At 42.4% G+C, this 19211-nt stretch overlaps 2 protein-coding genes across 5 annotated transcripts; one reads left to right on the top strand and one right to left on the bottom strand.

Moving 5' to 3' along the window:
- Nucleotides 1–2952: 2952 nt before the first annotated feature.
- Nucleotides 2953–9058, top strand: MCTS1 (MCTS1 re-initiation and release factor). Its single transcript, XM_005526219.2, has 6 exons — nucleotides 2953–2978; nucleotides 3604–3756; nucleotides 4471–4568; nucleotides 5550–5683; nucleotides 6694–6761; nucleotides 8836–9058. The coding sequence occupies exons 1-6, from the start codon at nucleotides 2968–2970 to the stop codon at nucleotides 8915–8917; spliced, it is 546 nt and encodes a 181-aa protein (XP_005526276.1). The 5' UTR covers nucleotides 2953–2967; the 3' UTR covers nucleotides 8918–9058.
- Nucleotides 9059–11597: 2539 nt separating this feature from the next.
- On the bottom strand, nucleotides 11598–13618 carry C1GALT1C1 (C1GALT1 specific chaperone 1). 4 transcript variants are annotated; one of them, XM_014255254.2, is made up of 2 exons: nucleotides 13593–13618; nucleotides 11598–12984 (listed from the first exon to the last, which is right to left on the bottom strand). In XM_014255254.2, the coding sequence occupies exon 2, from the start codon at nucleotides 12977–12979 to the stop codon at nucleotides 12023–12025; it is 957 nt and encodes a 318-aa protein (XP_014110729.1). In that variant the 5' UTR covers nucleotides 12980–12984; nucleotides 13593–13618; the 3' UTR covers nucleotides 11598–12022. The 4 variants fall into 4 exon arrangements, with proteins under 4 accessions (XP_014110729.1, XP_005526277.2, XP_087918796.1 ...); XM_005526220.3 differs by having other exon boundaries at nucleotides 13520–13599; XM_088062670.1 differs by lacking the exon at nucleotides 13593–13618 and adding an exon at nucleotides 13469–13586.
- Nucleotides 13619–19211: the final 5593 nt, after the last annotated feature.

A 19211-nucleotide genomic window follows, 5' to 3' on the forward strand; every position in this document is an offset into this window, starting at 1 on the left:
TACTTATAAACAGTCATTTAGCGTCAGCTTTTTGGTATGATTTAACGTACGGACTTGCACTGAGCTACAGTCTATGGTTTGCTTTTTTTAAATTTGTTTGGTAACTCTTGGAAGCAAGAAGTTGTAGGCCATTAGAGTCTCTTTTTTGACGTTGGTGGACCTGTTACCAAAGGGACCGTAAACTCCCCAGGAACGTTGTTAGGATTCAAACACTGCTGAGAAATGGCTGTGGAAAAAGTAACAAACTAAGTGATGAGGTTTTGTTCCAGGAGATTCTCCACGGACTTCAGCTGAGAGCACACACCTGCCTGCCTGACAGCAGAGCTCCTCAGGGGAAGTCTAGTGCCACTTGTATGTTGGATAGGAAAAGATGGCCTAGCTTGTCTTGACAGAAACTGGTACACAGAGATAGGAATGTAATGATACTGAGGCTCTTCTGGAGAATGTTTTATGACTGAGTCACTGTCAAACAACTCCTGAGGCCTGGAAGGTCATGCTTGTGATATGTAGAAATGTACTTTTTCCAGCTTAAAAAAAAAACAACCCAGCAAAACAAAGCTTCAGTCTGGTTTTAACTGGCTTTAGAACAGGTTGTATGGTTCCTAAGGCTACTAAATTACATTCCAAGTCAGATGTAACAGAACTAAACAGGTTTGTTAAGTAAATAAAACTTACGTGAGTATGCTGTAAAGTTTTCCTCTGTTCCCCAGTAACTGTCATGTTCACTTAAGCCAAATTACATAAGAGGTGTAGAGATGTAAGAGATGCCAAATTTCTACACATTCTTGGTTCATTGGAAAGATTGTGTTTACAATTGGATTACAAAAAAGACATGAGTAAGAGTCCCTTTTCCTGAAGTTGCCATCTGTGCAGTCATTCAGGGGTGGAACAGTCAATGACTTTGTCCCATCAATTAGAATATAGAGCTTTTGGATATGAGAGAGCAGGTGAGGCAAGGTGAAGTTCTGGGGATCCAGGAGGAAGCCAGGTGTGATGGATTTTCCCCTTTTTCTACTGAAACTTTAGGGGGATGAAATCCTAAGTCCTTTCTGTTTAGCATTTGATCCTGAGGAGTGGTTTCTGTCAGGGCAGTTGCTGGATGTTCCCCTTGCTTTGTCAGTCTTATCCAGGTACCATGTTCTTGAAATTTTGGTACTTAAAAGTGGCCCTGCAGCCAGAGAAAATGTCTCCAGCTTTTTGGTGTTGAGGCTGAACAGTAACACTGAGAGCTGGATTAACAAAGTCCAGCCTAAGTCCTTGGAGCCTTCTTCAAAAATCCTCTGTATAGGCATGTTTAGATTGGCTGAGAAGTTACCTGGCCCTGAAGTCTGCAGCTACCCCAGCAAAAAGTATTTGGAAGAGAAGATGGAGAAGTTAAGACCAGACTCAAGTTTAGTTCAGCCTTGAAGGGAACCAGTGGTCCAACTGCTTTAAGGTAGTAGATGTATAGAAGTAAGACCTTTCTCTTGACAAAGGCATTTTTGAAAATCTGGGTCTAATCTTGCTGTATAGGCAGGCATGAAACCAGTGGCTCAGGTGACTTCAGTGAGATGTACAGTTTTTCTCAAGAAGGGTAGAAGTTTACCTTGTGTTTCTATCATTTGAAGTAGAATATGATGAATTTTTCATTACAGTTTAAAAAAATGTGGTTGTTTGCATGGTGAAGTATTATTTGATGAAAGTTTTTCTGAGGATCAGCAGAACATATGGAAGAGTTTGTCAGTGTGATAAACTCCCATTCTCACTTTCTAATCCTGGGCATGAGCAGTGTCACGGGTTTTCTGTTAAAATTAAATTCTTCATTATAACTCAGTATTTTTAGTGATGCTACAAAGTAAGTGAAGGTAGCATTCATGACTGAAATGCTTGACTATTTATGTAATGCCACAGTTAATTCCTATACTTTTAAAAAGTTATTAGTGTATTTGTTCCTGATGCTGTCCTGTACTATTTGAATGATACCATGTATAAAGCTTGATTTTTCTTTAGCTGATGAAACTTTTAAGTATTAGGTTTAAATTGCTTGGTATAGTATCAAAGGTGATTGAATTGTTTTGTATGGAAGAAAGAACTTGGTTATTAGCATAATGGTAACCTGGTCTTTTATGTCCTCTGCTCCCTCCCCTTTATGCCATTTCCGTGACTCTAAAAAGGAACTGGGTGATCACTTGCATGTCTGTTTATATATAGCAGCCACCAGCCTAAAGAACAAACACAGGTGTGCTCCTCAAAGAGTGAAAAAGCAGTGCGGTAAATTCTGTCTGCCTACGGTTTTCTATTCACAGCTGCTGCAGCCATCACCCAGCATAACCTAATTTGATTCTAATAAATACTCTCTCTAAATCCATCTCTCTGTGTGGCAGCCCAAATCTTCTCTGCAAGCCAGGCTTCTGCTCCCTCCCTACCTTGAAGATGTGGCACCGTCACCTGGGACTGATTCCCTGGGCAACTCCAGTATCTGCTGTTTGACAAGACCTCAATTTGTTCCCCCAGAATGCTGTTGACAGGATCTTGTATCCTGCTATGAAGGTGGCGTGAGGATAGCTTCTGCTCTGCTAGTTTGAAGATGGCTGTGTTTTTTCCAATTAAACGCATTTTGTGTTTAAATTATGTCAGTAGCTATTAGGACTTTGCGCTTCTTATTTTACCGAAAAGCGATGTATTACCTGGGAAGGTAGCGCCGTGCCTGTGAGTAGCAAGCAGCGGCTGTTGTGGAAGCCTGACAACGCCGCTGTTGCGCAAGGGGCAGTGGCTGGGCAGGAGCCGGCGATGCTGGCACAGGCGCCGGCTCGGCGCACGCGGTGCTGCCGGCTGGCCCCGCCCGTTCCGCGGTGCTGGGGCGGCGCTTCCGGCGGCCGCCGAGGGAGGGACGGCCCGGCCGGAGCCGCGTGTGAGCAGCGCCGAGGCTGTGGGTGCCCGCCCGCCCGCCGGCCCCGGCCTGCCCGCCCGGCGCCCCCCGCCCGCAGGATGTTCAAGAAGTGAGTGTGGCCGGGCTGGGGGCGCGGGAGGCGCGGGGGAAGGGAATGGAAGGGGCCGGGCGGGCCCGGCTCCCCCTCAGCCCCGGGCTCGGCGCTGCGCTGGCGGGAGCGGCCCCGCGGCCTCCTCGGGCAGCGCCGCCCGCAGCCCTCGGCTTTGCCCTCCGCTTTGCCTTGGGCACTCGCTCGTTAAATGGGGCTGAGTCATTAACTTGTCCCAACTTCGGGTGGTAGAAAGCGCCGTTCGTATTTCTATGGTGGATGTGAAGGATTTGCAGCGGAACAGGGCTGTGGGTGTTTGGGTTACCAACAAAGTACTCTTTGGAGTTGAATAAAACAGCACTGTGTGCCAAGGTTTATCTGTGAGACTGAACACGTGTTCTGTGGCCATACAAAAGTTTAGGGATGAAGACAGGCTACTGAGTGGGGACCCCCTACCTTCCCCCAGCCCAGTGTTCGCAGGGGACAAATTTAAGCCTCATGAAATCCTGCATTTGAAAGTTGGACAGTCAGTCTGCTCTTAGACTTTTACAGTAAATTTAGAAACATTTCTGAAGACAGCTGCTGAAAAATGCATCTTTTGTGCAGCAAATTGCGCGTTTCTAAAATACTTTCACTCACTTGACAGATTTGATGAAAAGGAGAATGTATCAAACTGTATCCAGCTGAAGACTTCAGTTATTAAAGGTATAAAGAATCAACTGATTGACCAGTTTCCTGTTATTGAACCATGGCTAAACCAAATCATGCCAAAGAAAGATCCAGTCAAAATAGTAAGATGGTAAGTATCTTTTCTCTTAAACTTTGCTTTCAAGGTGCTAGGATTGCTTCCTTTGTATGTTTACTTTGTACAGTAGATAAACCTAGCACTTTTTGATAGGCTTCCATCATCTCTTACTAGCTAGTAGTCTCTGTTATGGCGAAACTAGAAAGTTGGCATGTGCTCATTATGCTTTAAAGGCAGATGCTAATAGGATGCTTGAGGAACTTAAAAAAGCTGCCTAGTATTTAATGTGCAGAGTATTCAGGGTCTCTCCAAGGATCAACCTGTTGTTGAAGGGAAGCATTCAGCTTTATGAATGTGGAAGCTCAAAGTGGTTTGGATTCCTGTTAGTAACATTTTGTACTATTTTTGGGCTTCCATATATTGGTTATTTTCCCTTTTCTAAATAGAGGGTAGTACATTTTTGCTGAGTTCCTTTCCTTATTCGCTCTTGGTACTGCATTCAGAAAGCAACACCAAAGAAATGCAGTTTAGTGTATTTTGTCAGTAGGTTTCTTTTTTTGCAGAGGGGGAAGAAGTGAACAAAAGATGACTGCTGAAGAACAAGTCATACGAAAAGATAATATTTTTAGTTTTAAATTTTGTTGCTAATTGACTGTTTTTATTCTCAGGTGCTAAGATAAACCAGACTCCATAAAATAAAATACTGTATTTAAACTACAGAAGGGTTAAGTAGGTCTTTGAATTTTTTTTTTTTTTTTAATCTTGCAGTCATGAACATATAGAAATCCTCACTGTGAATGGGGAATTGCTGTTCTTCAGGCAAAGAGAAGGCATTTTTTACCCAACGCTAAGGTTGCTTCATAAATGTAAGTTTCCTGAGGGTGGTCACGTGTGATTCCACATGACATCTGTAGAAGCAAATTAAAAAGAGCTTCCATGCTTATACATATTCTAGAATAGATCTTAAAGATACAGTATACTTTCTTAACTGGAATTTATTAATTTTCTGTTTCACAAGTCTATGTGAATTGTTTCCATGCTATATGTTAAGCAATCTGAACTTTGATAAGTAAAAATTAAATTGTGCAAAGCTCTGTAAAAAAATCTTGAGAGGCTCCCCTAGGACAGAGATATAAATTTGATATTGTTGGTCCCTATCTTTTTTCTTTCAAGTCTCGTTGTTATGCAAATGCTTTTAAGTTCTTACTAGAAAAATATTCTGCCTTCACGAGTCTAATGATGTAATGTATATCTGTCTCCTGTGGGAACTTATGCTGCATGCTTTTTACTTTTCACAATTTACTCTTGCAGTTTTTTTCTTGCTGTTCTGCTTCATTTTGTTACTCTGTTTTGGATCCCAAAAAATGTTATTCAGTCAGATCTCAGTGTTGTAAATACTTCAAGAGGCTGCCTGCGCTTGAAGGATGGCTTGGAGAGCTGACAGCTTTCATGAATTTAGTCCATGTTTGTCTTTTTTGTTCTGTTAACATTAAACTGTTTTTCTTTCATGTTGGAGTAATTTGTAAGAATACATGGAGTTTGCAGGATTTAACACACTTTGCTTTTAAGATGTCTTAGGATGGGTACGTGGGTGGTTGTTTTCTCTAGGGGAAAATTGTTGCTTAGTCTATGGGTGTGTGAGTGTGCAGGAGCCATAGCCTGAAGTGCTGGATTACCTTAGGTTCTCATATAAAAGTTGTGGTTGGGGAGGACAGTTTGTTTCTCAAACTTCTTGTCCTTGCAGGACACACTACATCTAATTGCCCCATTTAAACTGATTTGATAAGAAGCTATTCGTGTTGCCATGGTGCTGTATTAATTGCAATGCTCTATCTTTCCCCTCCTAGACCCATTTATTCTCCCGCATCAGCAGGTTGATAAAGGTGCCATTAAATTTGTCCTGAGTGGAGCTAATATAATGTGCCCTGGCCTGACGTCTCCTGGAGCAAAGCTTTACCCTGCTGCTGTTGACACTGTCGTTGTATCCTTCTTAACTATGAATTATCGCTCATTATGACATGAGTTAAATTTCTATTCTTGTGTTCTCAGATGATCATTATCTGTATTACTTTGGATTTTAATTGGATTTAATGAAATAACTAGTAATCAGAAAGGAGCTGCAGAGGTTTAGATATTGCTTGGCAAGGTTAAAATTGTTTGTATTTTTCCACTTACTGTATGTTCCAAACCACACAACTATTCCTGCTGTACTGTTGGGTGGGTTGCTGTTCCATTAATCTCATTGGTAATTTGAGCTCCTTTGTGATTTTATACAGAATGGTAAAAGTTGATGAGGTTCAGTGTAATTTGTCCCGTGCCTCCTTAGTCAATCCTGTGTTCCCTTCAGAAGAATGCTCTCCTGTTCCTAGGGAATTAGGAAAGATGTTTAGGATCAGCTCTACTGCAGTCAGGACTTGCTCTTTGTGTCTGATGAAGTTAGCATATGTAAAATGAGGAAAGTGTGCTAATTCACTCATTATATTACTGAGAAAAGAACCATGAATGAATACAGCATTTATAACACCAAGCTGTGCTGCTTTTATTGTTAGTTAGGTGCCATAGGAAAAGATCATCAATTAATATCGTGTTGCTGAGCTCTGAAAAGGACATGTGATTTCAGTACTTGTGGTTTTTAAATTGGTGTCTCAGTTCTTCTGGGCCTTGGAATCTAAAATGGCCCCACAAACATGTGCTGTTTTGTTCCAGAAAGGCAGAGACTGTCATCTCTGTGTTAGGTAGCACTGGGAGATTTTTTTTCTGTAATTGCTGTTCTAAGTTCATAAATACATGCTTTGTTCTACACACTGATTCAATTGTTAAATTCAGTGCATTGTTTTGCTTATCTTTAAGGGCCCGAGCTTTAGAATTACTAAAAGGTTAAAAGTTCAACACTGACTTTTGAAAATGTTTTTGAAAGTAATTTCTTCATATTGCTTTTACTTTCCTGAAATAGTTTAAAAAAGAAATGTTTTCCTTAGTAGTAATTTGTAGGCAATAATGGCAGAGGGAAAACAACATGCATTATGTGTGGGAGTAATGAAGATGTCAGCTGAGGACATGTAAGTGTTTTAAAAGCTGAAATATAACCTGTCCCATGTTATTATTCTTATGTTAGTTTGGAGTATAAGCACCACTGTCAAGGTTACTGCATTTCTGTTGCAGCATATGTTGTTCAAGAACAGAGTTTGTAAGATTTCATTTTGTTGACTGGTATTCAGGGAAGGAAAAGGAGGCAGGGAATGTTTTCTGTCCTTATTGGGAATCAAAGTAGTTCTTTTCACGTGAATATGGATTTTAAGACACAAAATATTACTACTACTACTGAATGTTAGTATTTCTAGTGCTGTGATCATGTCTCAAAGATCTTATTGAACAAAAACATACTTGATAGAAGTACTTACTATCTCAGACTAGACAAGAGATGTGATTTGGATTTGAGAGGATTCAAAATTGAAGAGATTTTTGTCTGCAGGGACAGCAGAGACTCAAGTCCTGCTTGGGGCTTGGTTGCCGGTCTAGGCTATTTTTTCTCTGTGGCCTGCTCTTTTTCCTTAGGGTGTACCCACATGCAACATTCCTGCTTGAAATGCTGACTAATTTAGCTGATCCTCTTGTGAAATTTAGAGGTCTGCTCAGGGGATCAACTGAAAACTATTTGAGAAGCAAAAGAAATAAAGAAAATGGAAATGAATGTTAGTTGTTCTTGGCTTTCAGATAGTGCTGAATTATAAGTAGCTAAATCACTTAGTCATTTGAAGTTCTATTAATGCCTTGCAGGATGTGAGGTGCACCCAGCAGGTTTGGGCTGTGCTGGTTTCCAGACCTGTCTGTCACCTGTTGCAGTGAGGAAGCTTTTTTGGTGAAAACAAGTCACTCTTTTTTGTGTTGTTAATTCTCAGCAGAAGTCTGTGTTAAGCCATAATAGTAGCACTAGGCAGAGAGGTGGGAATGTTTTAGAGGACAGGGATAGAGTGGGATTGCAGAAACCTGGATTTGGAACTGCTGCAGCTGTTGAGGAATTTTATTTTTCAGGATTCTTTGTGGTTCTTCAAAGACAGACTCCAAGAGTAAGTGGAAAGAAAAGCTACTTGTGTCCTAACCCTAAAAGTGCAGTGATACAGGTCCTTTGTATACCTTTTAGCTGAATATTGTGTTCCTGTGAGAAACAACATGAACTGGAGAGGAAAATGAAATGCTACTCCTCTCTGCAGCCTGTTAGCTGCACTTTTGTGTGACATTGTTCCACAATTTTCTGGTTTAGGCAGTGGGATTTCAATCTCTTGGTGTGATTACTACATATAATGTGTTAATATTGTGTTAGCAGCATTTTCCTTCCTGCTTACTTTTGGACAGATTGTGTAAGTAATAGAACACTTGGTGTAAATAGAGTAAGTTATTCTCCAGGGGAATGCTCCTTGTGTCACTCTCAGAAAGAGATTTGTCATGTTTATTGTGGCAAAATTAGATTTTTTTTTTTTTTTCTGGAAAAATAAACACATTCAATGCAGACATGGACCAGTAACTCTTAAAAGATGACATGTCTCAAAAGATAGTCAATACTGCGGAGGATAGCATATCTGTAACAAGCTGCAAGTCCTTGGCACATAAATTTAGCATTTTAAATTCTTTATTAAGTGGGTAGATGACCTGCAACTAGAAGTGAGGCAGCTCACCTGCATTTGATTGTGTCCATGGCACACCTAGAACCAGAACTTGTTAGATTCCACATTCCAGTCGTCTTGTACCACATCCTTTGCTGGGAGGGGAAGGCTCACAACTGCTGTGCTACTTTGATGGAGTAATTTTGAATGTGGAGTGATTACTTTTGATGGTAAATTAAGAAAAGTAGCAGAAGTGTTGTCTGAAGAACCGTGTCCCACGAAGTAGTAAAAATACTGTGGAAAGCTGTTGAAAAAATGTGGAAGGCAAATATGGTTCTCTTATCAGTCAGCAGTGTGGGCACATTTAATAAATACTGTTTCTTGTCCACCTGCTGTGGAAGATAATGACCTAGTGATTGATAGCTTTCCCCTTCCAGGTGACAAATGTTGCAGTTTCTGCTTGAAATAATATATTTTGTAGTGCTTTCCTATTTAACCTAGCTAATACTTCTGTACGTTTTTCCTTCAACAGTGAGAAAGTCAACAAAGGGATTGGTATTGAAAATATCCACTATTTAAACGATGGCCTTTGGCACATGAAGACATACAAGTGAAACAACAGGAACTGTTACTCCAAAGGAATGCACTTAGATTAAATGTGGACTGCTTTGTAATTCCTTGTTTTTAATGTGACTGAATGTACAAATTATTTTGTTCTGTGGCTATGCTAAATAAATCAATTGAATGCAAAAGTACTGTTAGGCTACAATAGTTTTCTAGATTTCTTTTTATTACAGTTATTTTGTTCTGTCTTAAACCTGAGTCTTCAGTGACTGAAGATATTTGATGAGATTCTGCATGGACTGTAAGTAGACTATTTCAAATAGAAAGGAGGAAAAACCCAAGAAATGTTTACATTTTTGTGCTCTTCTAAAAGACTAATATAAAGTGTGTGTGAAATATAAATATAGTTTATAAAACCTCAGAAGCATTTCAGATTTTTTCTTCTGATTGACATTCTGTTAGTCTACCTAGTTTCTTGAATGTGGAGAAATCAGGTTTTTTGACATTTTTTAACTTATTAAGAGCATTAATTTCATTTTACTTAAGGATTTTCTCTTTTTAATATGCATTTATCTGTATAGGATTTATGAACTCAGACTGATATGTGGATTAGAAATTCTTTTATGGTGGCTCATACCTGAAGACTCTGTGTATGTTCAGATTTCTACCTGCCAACACTTTGATACTGCTCTCCTTCTAGTGGAGTTTGTAGTCATGGTGGCCACGCTCTGAGTGAAGTGTGTGCCACCCTGGTGCCTGATGCTCTCTACTCCCTGTGTGCTGCCTTATTTTAGGAGCAGAAACAAAATCACTGTTAAATAAAGGCATGACAGCAAAACATGTTTTTCAGTGTAGCCAGGAGAAACTTTTTCAGGTGGAACTCAGCTTGTGCGCACTGCCACATATCCCCCGCTACAGAATGGATTCAGGAGCACTGTGTGTCTGTCTGGATAACCCAGTCTTTTGTTCAGCATACCCAAAGCTATGCCTATGGAAAAATGAAATACTGTAATAAATTAAGGAAACCTTTAAGGTCTCCCAATCATAACTGTCTCTGGAAGCATTTATTAATATTTCAAGTCTTTATTCTAACACATTTTAAAACAGCAGAATGTGATTTCGTGTGCCAGTGCCTTGCCTTGGTGCTTTTCTGCAGGCTTGGTTTCCCCAACCTTGGGACCTTTACAGATGATAGTAGCCAAGGTGTTCTCTACTTGATTCCAAGGCCAGGTTGAGACATGGCAGAAGGAATATATTGCCTAATACATGCTTTTAAAATTCTGTAAAATTATTTACAAGACTACTGAAAATGACAGGGTAAATCTGAAACTACTTATCGATGTAGGAAGACAAAATTTAAGCAGTATTGCAGAAAAAGTTCTGATCAAACCTCAGACCTTGAGAATGCTGGTGGACATTTCTGTGCATCTTAAAGATTTAATTGTAAATGTACTGATTTCTGGTTAGTACTATGGGAAATCAGTTTATGCTTCAGTGTTGTTTGGTTGGTGGTTTTTTTTTGGTTTTTTTTTTTTTTTAGTGTAAAATGAGGTAATCTTGCCTTCTGTTGTTTGCTTTTTACCCTTCCATCTTATCTGTTCCTGTTGTCCTACATCACCTCAAATCTGTGACAAATGAGATTTTCCTCTTGTTGGAATTGTTCACGCTCATTCTCCTGACTGCTGTGTTTTTAATAATCACACTAAAATGAAATTTTTGGTTTCTTTATCTGGTTTTGTCAGAGTTTTTAAAGCTGTATTATTCTGTAAGAAGATACAAGATAATCAGGCTTAATTTATATATCAGTTTAGCAAAACACCAAAGGTACAAGTTTTACCCAGGTTTTGGCAGCAATTGTGTATGTTTGTGTTGCTGTCAGCTGAGCTCTGACTGACAGAGAGGATGAGAAGGTGCATCTTGTCTCACCTTTCAAAAAGCAGCGGAGATGTGGGATCTTGTATGGGGGCTGAGCAGTTGTCTTACCTTTCTTGTCAAAAACCTGATGCTTAAAAAAAGTCAAGGTGTGGATAGTCTAATCAGCTCTGAAGCAGCTGACCACTTGCAGCTCCCGGTAGGGAGTTACAACTGGTTGGTTAAAGGTGAGATAACAGTCTGCTCCCATGTTCTATGAATATTGTAGTACCAACAAAGCCTGTGATAGTCCTGGATGTAACAGATAGATGGGGTACCTTCCTCAAGTCTTGAAACACCCGTGTCAGGTCCCTGAATTCTAAATGGACCAAGTACTGACGTGCTGTTTGTCTGCACATGCTGTGACTGGACAGGAGTGTGTCCCAGGAACTTGTGTAAAACTGAGTGCACTATATTGTAAAGAAAAAAAGGGCAACAAAAAACTCCAAACCAAACACCAAATTGTACTGACAATTAACCAACTTCTTCCTTGTAAGCACTATTACCACCCACTATCAGGAGTAAAAATAATACTAAACATTTATTCTAATGTGCTTATAGATGGAGTGAAATTTTACATGATCAATTAATCTTGTGCTAACAGACTCCCTGACCATGTTAATACCTATTCAAATACAGTTTATCTTTTTCTTTTGTCTGCTTAGAAACACTAGTCCAAAGGGCACTTGATACTACTCTGCTGCAAGATTTCTTGCTACCTTGCTTCCTGTTAGAAGGTTGTACACGAGGTGGCAGGTGCTGTATAAGCTCAAGCTATTGCGTAGTTTAGTGTAAAAGAAATAGCTTAAAGTTACAGTCTTTGAGACTGAATCTGTAGTCAGTTTTATTGGTACATCTTAGAAAGATATAAAGACATTCTAGAAATGCCTGGAAGAGCTGAAATAACCAAAGTCTTGCAAAAATATATTTGTAAGAGTAGATTAAAGTTCATTTGAGTTTTCATTAATAAATACTTACATATACAAACCCCCCATAAACTTAATCTCCTTTTATAATAAACATTAACAGCTTTTTATCATTTCATTCCAGCCCTGTCAAAAGCCAGAAGCATTTCTCTATAAAAGATTTAGAAAAAAAATCTCCTTCCACTTTTAAAATTAAGAGCTTTACCAACCCTCAATGTGCAAAAAAACCTGTACACCAGTACCAGAATGTGTCAGTACAACAACTGTGTGTTGTGAGAAGAGCCAACTCCACGGTTGCAGGCCTTCCCTGAGGACACATCAGTCATTGTCTGAGCCCGGTGGGGGCAGGAAGACCAGGGCATCACTGTATGAGTGGCCGTAGGGCCTGAGCCTGTACACCCCGTACATCATCACGTGCATGTGATTGGGGGCCAGTCCGCTGAAGGTGATGGCCATGTCGGAGCAGCAGCCGTCCACCACCTGCTGCGGGTGAGTGGACATGGCCTCCTTAATGAGGGCCCCGACAGATTTAGTGTTAAAGACATCTTTCCCTTCTGAATCTTCGGCGTTTTCGGCAAACACGCCAGTGTACTTCAGGCAGATTGCCAGCTGCTTGTCCTCTGCGAGTTTCCAAATCATACCTCCCTGCTCTGGACACTTGTCAGGGTCTCCAAGGACATGGGCAAGTCGTCTTAGTGACTCAAGGCTTAAGACGATTCCTCCCTCACCATCTACATACTCAAGGTCACCAGATTTCACAGTGTGGCCTATGTAAAAAGGCTGTGAGGGGTCTTTTTTCAGTAAGAAATACTTGAGATTTTCAATTATAGCAAATGTTGTTGGATATGCAAGGAAGAACCAGCTGAATTCATCCTTATAGCGTTCATATGTTATCTTGTAAGCTTTCCGCATCATTACCCACATATCATTTGTGTTGACGGCTACAGAATCAAACACTTTGACGTTTTCTGAGCTGTAGAATTCTGCCTTGTCGCAGTGCTTGCTCCAGGTCTCCCTTGCTGCAGCCCAGTGCCCCAGATCTTTTGGTTTGACAAGGATGATACAATAAACACGGATGCTTTTACTAAGCTCCACACGTTCACCTTCTGAAAGGTTTAAGACATCTTCCTTGTTGGGAGCCTGGATGTGATGATGCTCGTGGTGATGTGCTTTGGTCCCGTGGCCCACCTTAATGTGTCCGAGCAGCGTAACCAACATGCAGAAAACTCCTCCAAGCACCACACCCTTGATGAAGGAGCTGCTTTCAGAAATCATTTTTCCTAGAAAAGAGGTGCACTGTAAGAACTTAAAGTAGTGCATTAGCGCAGGTTCCATATGGTTCTAATTCAGTCCTTAATTTCTAAACCCAGCTGCAGTTCCCTTATCTCCCACATCAGGACACAGCTGGTGAAAGCGGTGGCGATATCCAGGCTCCCTGTCGCGGCTCTCGGTAACGGTACGACACGAGCCCCGTCCCCCAGCCCCTCTGCCTCCTCGCCCGCAGCACCGAGAGGCCGCGGGACAGGTTCGGGCGCTGACGCGTCCACACCGCAGCCCGCGCGCGGCGGCGTTTCCCGGGCAGCCCTCCCAGAGTCCGGCCCCTGCCTGCCCCGCTCCACGGCGCTCGGTGCCGGAGCTGCCGCTGCTCCCGAGCTCCCCGGCCCGCGGCCCCGCCGCCGCTCCCGAGCTCCCCGGCAGCGGCCCCGGCGGTACCGTCGCTCCCTCCGCCTATCCCGAGCTCCCCGGCCGCGGCCCCGGCGGTACCGTCGCTCCCTCCGCCTATCCCGAGCCCCCCGGCCGCGGCCCCGGCGGTACCGTCGCTCCCTCCGCCTATCCCGAGCTCCCCGGCCGCGGCCCCGGCGGTACAGCCGCTCCCGCCGCCGCTCACCGGAGCCGCGCGCACCGCCCCTTCCTGCGCCGCCGGAAGCGCCGCGCGGCCGCCCCGGGCTCGGGGCGCTCGGTGGGGCGAGGGCGCCGCCGGGCGGTGCGCGCGCGGCTCTGCCTCCCTCACGGCCCCCACGCCCCACGCGCTCCCCTCAGGGGTCCCCGGTGGCCCCGCGCCGCTCCCGAGCCGCTCGCAGGACACCCGCGGGCCCTGCTGTGCCAGCGCAGTTGTTAAAGAACCTGCCCAGTCTGGCCGCTCACGAGACCCTTGGCAGTCACGCTCCCAGCGCCAGAGACAGTCGCTGCTGGGACAGAAGGCTCTTCACGGCGGCTTCAGTGAAACGTCAGGTCCCCCGCTTAGCTCCCCACACACTCCACTCACACAGTCAGACCAGGTTTCCTCGCCGGTTCGACCCCAGGTTTCCCACAGCTGAGTCTCAGATGTCTCGTCCCATAAAGGGATTTATTCCCAGTACAACAAGGTATAAACAGCTCGAGCTGGTGCCTCCGAGGAGGATCCAAATTAAGCAACCCCTGAGCTTTTATCCCCATAAATCTCACTCTCTCTCCTCAGTCCTGTGCTCCTACCCCCGTTTCTCTGTCCATCCACCTCACTGGCACCCGTCCTCGTCTCCTCTCTTATCCAAAATACCGGCAGTTCCCGGCTCCTGCTATGTCTCTCTTTCCATGCACCTGGCTGGCATCACCTATCTTTATGCCCTTTGTTATCCCAAAGATTGGCAGTTCAGAACTCGCCTCGGGTTCCCACCCAGAGCTCAGTCTGCATCTCAACCCATATCTTACAAGAAAAGTTTAACTTTTCAGAACAAACTCTGCTTTTAAATGAGAATGTATATGAATGGGGATAGAATAGTAAAGGAAAGGCAGAACTGGCCTTAAACTATATCCAGGATCAAATCAAATATATCAAAGTATATCTAGGATCAAATATGTATCAAGTATATCAGTATCTCAGGTATATCCAGGGTTAAATCCTGGAGATCCTGTCATAAATTTCCTAACCAGTACAATAAACTGTGCTTAAAGCATGGTACATTTCACTTGTTCTTCTGCCTCCCCAGCAGAGAGCACAACATACACAAAGTTAGTTAATATTTAGAATAAACCAAAAACCTTATTTTCAACGAATATAACTTTTTCTTTACTTCAGTGATATTTTTTCTGATCTACAGATTGTCAGAATGTCTTTCTACACATCAACTCTCAAGAACTTAGAGCTGACACCTGATTTGAACAAGCATCACAGAACAACAGCTTTCTCCCTTTTCCCACCTGTCTCTTGGAAAAAAAAAAAAGAGAAAGAAAGAGGTTTTACATGTTTCGTGTCTTTGTTAGCTTATCAAACCATACCCTTTGGCCAACACAGTGATTAGGGTAAAGTCTTATATAGATTTTTCTTATGTTGTAAGCTATATCCTGGTTAGATGAATTTAGCAGGTTTTTTATTAGTCAATTTACAGCTGAGGTGTTCTGGATTTTATGACATGTGTGTGGGTGCCTCAGATGTCTCAGTTATTTGGTAAGGTTTTTTTTTAGGCTCCTGGCTGTACTGTAGAATCCAAGGCTTAGCAATGTTATATTTGGCAAAAAGGCCCATAAGATGATTGATTGCTTAGCTCTTCTGAGCCTGGGGAACAATTGGTTGAGGTTCAGGTAAAAATGTTACATGTCCAAAATGGCTCCGTTCAGTGGAACTAAATGCTGATTACACACGGTGACAGGAGAGTACTGTCAGCTTTTAGGGGTAGTTCTGTTGCTGCACTAGGGGAACGTCACTCATCCTGTATTTTCCCACCTGAATGCTTTAAAGGAATAAATGTGTGGACAGTCAGGTTTTTATCACATACCAGAGACTGGAGATGAGTTCAAAGCTTTTTTTTTTAGTATCTGCTGTTTGCAGAATCAATTGTGGCTTGCAGGGCTTCAGCAATTGCTTGATTGTTACGGCGTGTGCTGCAATGAGATCCCAGAGAGCAACCTGCATCTCTAAGCCCCAAGCACACTGTAGAAAATGCTGATGATTTAAGATGAAGGGATGGGTTCTTCTTTGGTAATCTGACAACTGGTTTATTGAAGAACACAGCCTTGAATGAATTCAGGGACAAGAATAAAGGATTTGGCACAGGGGTTAAATAAGGGGCAAAAGGGGCGGATCTGGTCCGCCAGGGTCAAGGTGCAATAAGGACAAGGAAAAGTGGTGCAGGGGGGTGGAAAAAGACTGGGAGAACCAAGGGGATAACAGGGGTGGAGTAATGTGGCAAAACAGAGCCAATGGGGGTTAAGGGAAGGAAGAACATTCTAGGAAGGTTACATGAATGGTAAATGGGGGCTGAACAAGGGTGACATCAATCCCCACACACTATCAGAACACCAGGACCCAAAAGGCACCAGCATGTGGCTGCAAAAGGCCCATGGGAGGGAGGCCTTTTCTTGCTCTTGTTCTAGAGGGGCATCTCTCCCCTTTTGCCTCTGCCCCTCCAGGGCTGACATATGACCGTTCTGGTGGCTGTGACCTGGGCTTCCACACTTGATCATGTACTTTAGAGAGGTCTGAATGAGTTGCAACTCATTGCTTCAGCAGATGCTTCAACAAATTTTTTTTCCAGCTTAACTTCAGTGAGATCCTTTTCAGGTCTCTGATAGAATGACTAATGTAGCTACAGACCTTGACTGTTGCTTTAATGTCTTTTCAACATTGCTCTTATCCTGCAGTAGATCAGTGAAGAGAAAGTCTAAGCAGCATGGAAAGCATGCTATAAACCCAGAGAGACTCTCTGGCTTCCGAAATTGTTGATTGGTGTTAAAAAGACTAAAATGGCATTGTAGTGCATAAAGTCTCACAACAGTGATTGTTAAGTATTTTGGAGTTCATTTAGACACATGTACTCCTGTTAACTATCTATCTCAAATTACTACAAGAAACTGTTCTTAAGAACTTCAGTGTTGATAAGTATTTGAAGTCACTCTGCCATTGGCTGGGAACCAACCAAATCTTGTAACTGAGAAAGGGCCAGCCCTAAGATGGAAGTGAGGAAAGTCAAGGGAAATGCTTAGTCACATTGTAGGAATGAACCAGGAGAACTGACTTGTCTGAGATCACTGCAAATGGCCTTGCATTAGTTTTGTATTAAAACATGCACTCCTGTATTCATAGAGAGTATTGCCAGATTTCATCTTTGGGTCCTGTCTTGCTGTCCATGGAGATGTTTGTTAGCTGCAGCTTCTTCCCTTACTTCCCACTGATCCTTCATAGTGTCTCTACCACCCTCTGGAACAATAGCAGCCTTTGGAACCCACACACCTGTGTCAGGATCTACACTGCTGACACAGCTGATAAGCTCCATGTTTTGTTGCTTATCTCCACAGACAGAACTGTTTCTTTGTTAATTTCTGTTTGTCTTTCTTCACTGACTGTAGCTGCCTTCCAGTTCTCTTTCTTGCCTCCAAGGAAAGAGATCTTGTTGTGTGGTGCAAAATATCCTCGAGAGACTGGTTATTATCAAAATATATTTGATAGGAACTTTGTTCCAATTAATGTGAAATGTTTCAGCTGACACATGATGTCATGAGTTGTCATCTTTTACGGACACTGCTTGCTAATGATCACAAATGAGTGTCCAGACCCATCTGTCTTCCTGTTATGTATGTGTGCAGCAGGGAGGCTGGGCTGGAGCCTGCACTTGCACTCAGAACAGGTAACTGAAGCCAAGGGAGAGCTATTGCAGGTGTTTCTGAGCAAATGAGCTCCACGTCATATAGAAAGAACCCCTAATTAGGAGATACTGTTGGAATTAAGAGAAATACAAAAGTGAGGTTGAACTGGTACAGCTGAACTTGTTGTCACATCATCCATATATTTATAATGCTGAAGCTAATGGAAAATGCACAAATTCTAGCTGTCCATTTGACAGCATCAGAAGTGGGGGGCTGTTACGAATGAAAAGGAAGAGGTTAGACAAGTCCCTGCCTTTGCTCAGCTCTCTGGCAGTAGGCAGTAGCTTTACTGAGGCAGCCATCACCCCAAAACCCACTCTCACTCACAAGTCCTTAATAATGACCAGTTAGGCCTATTACAACATTAATTATTTATTGAAAAAGGAAAACAGACATAAGACTTTACCAGGCTTACTTACAACACAGGATAAATAAAAGAACTACTAGTAGATAAAAATACAGCGCACGTTAATAAAGATGCCTATGTTACAGCTAATGAAGAAATAGGATTGATTAGAAGCCAATGCCACTAACGAATGGTGGCGGTGTGCAAATAGTCTCCTAATTTCTCTCAGTCCTAGGGAAGTATCTCAATGTAAATGTCTCCACATCAAGGAGAACTCTCTACACACTCGGAGAGTGTATAGGAGATTTCTGATTTTGTGAAAATTATAGTGGTGTTTTATAGATGTAAAAAGCGTTTGTTTGTCAGTCACTTATTTCTGGCTCATCCTTTCCCACCATTCAAGGAAGGATATTTATTGCTGGCTAAGGGTGTTTTCAGCTGAGATAATTCATCCCAAGATAAACCATTCTGGCCTAGCTTAGCCATGGGGTAAGTAGAGATAAGCTTTTGCTCTGTCAGGGGGTGAAAGATCCTGTCACAGGGGTCAAGTATGGTTATGGTCTGAAGGCTGCAAACTCACCTTGAGTAGCTGAACACCCATTGCAGCCAACAGAGTCGGTGCAGGAAAAGGGCTTTTAAGAAGAGGTCAGCTATGTTCTGTTATGGTACAGTCCTTCCAATCATTTCATGCAGCTCATAAAGTATATAATTGAACAAACATATCTGCTGAGGTCTTCAGTCCTACTGTTGAAAAGTTTGGGAATCTGTGTTTTGAAGTCATGAAATAGTGAGGTGGAGATTCTAGTTTGCAGGAAAACGAAGCCATATTTCTTCATTCAGTTCACAGGCACCTGCTCAGCTCAGCATTTCTTTTGGAGGCAGATGGATTCCTGAGCCATACTTTAGCCACCTCTTCTGAAAATTTTGCCTTGCATTCTCTTCTTCATTCTGTTTTACATCCAAGAATCTGGAATCTGAAAAAACACCAACTTTTTGTAGATCATGTGCATCTTGAGTCACATACAACACCAAAAACTTGTCATAAGGGTAGGCACTAGACAAGGGAAGAAAGTTTTAAAGCCATCAAGTGTTATATTTTTAATACTTATTTCAGAACTCAGATTGAAGTACTTACCTTTGAAAAAGTGTTCTCTCCAATTGTTGGACAAAGCGCAGAAATTACAGTTGAAATTCTCCTATATTTATAGGAGGTAGTGCATGATATGATCTTTTAGCCTTGAAATCTGTTAAATTGATGAACTATGTTAAACAATAGTTTAAAATCACTTTTCTTTCCTTTTTCTTCCATGAGCACTGTTAAGGAAGGGCTTGGCATTGAAATGGCCATTATACAGATGGTGCCCTCAAGCACAGGAAGGTATGTGAGAAGGAAAAGATATGTGACTTCAAAAGAACTTTGGACTGCTTTATAATTTCTTCAGTTTTTCATGTGTGTCACTGAATACAAACCCCATCTTATTCCCTGAGTATGCTAAATCAGTCAAGTGAATGCTAATGTCCTGCTGGCTCCAGCAATTCAGC

Source organism: Pseudopodoces humilis, chromosome 15 (assembly GCF_049639895.1).
Source record: "Pseudopodoces humilis isolate 2021_Gansu_Grassland_sample_001 chromosome 15, ASM4963989v1, whole genome shotgun sequence".
NCBI classification, from domain to species: Eukaryota; Metazoa; Chordata; class Aves; order Passeriformes; family Paridae; genus Pseudopodoces; species Pseudopodoces humilis.

Bases quoted from the DNA above. Each gene is read 5' to 3' on its own strand.
- C1GALT1C1 (XM_014255254.2), bottom strand. From the start codon at position 12,979: ATGATTTCTGAAAGCAGCTCCTTCATCAAGGGTGTGGTGCTTGGAGGA.
- MCTS1 (XM_005526219.2), top strand. The intron at 5,684-6,693 runs GTATCCTTCTTA...AGTAATTTGTAG, and splicing joins CTGCTGTTGACACTGTCGTT to GCAATAATGGCAGAGGGAAA. The intron at 6,762-8,835 runs GTAAGTGTTTTA...TTCCTTCAACAG, and splicing joins AAGATGTCAGCTGAGGACAT to TGAGAAAGTCAACAAAGGGA.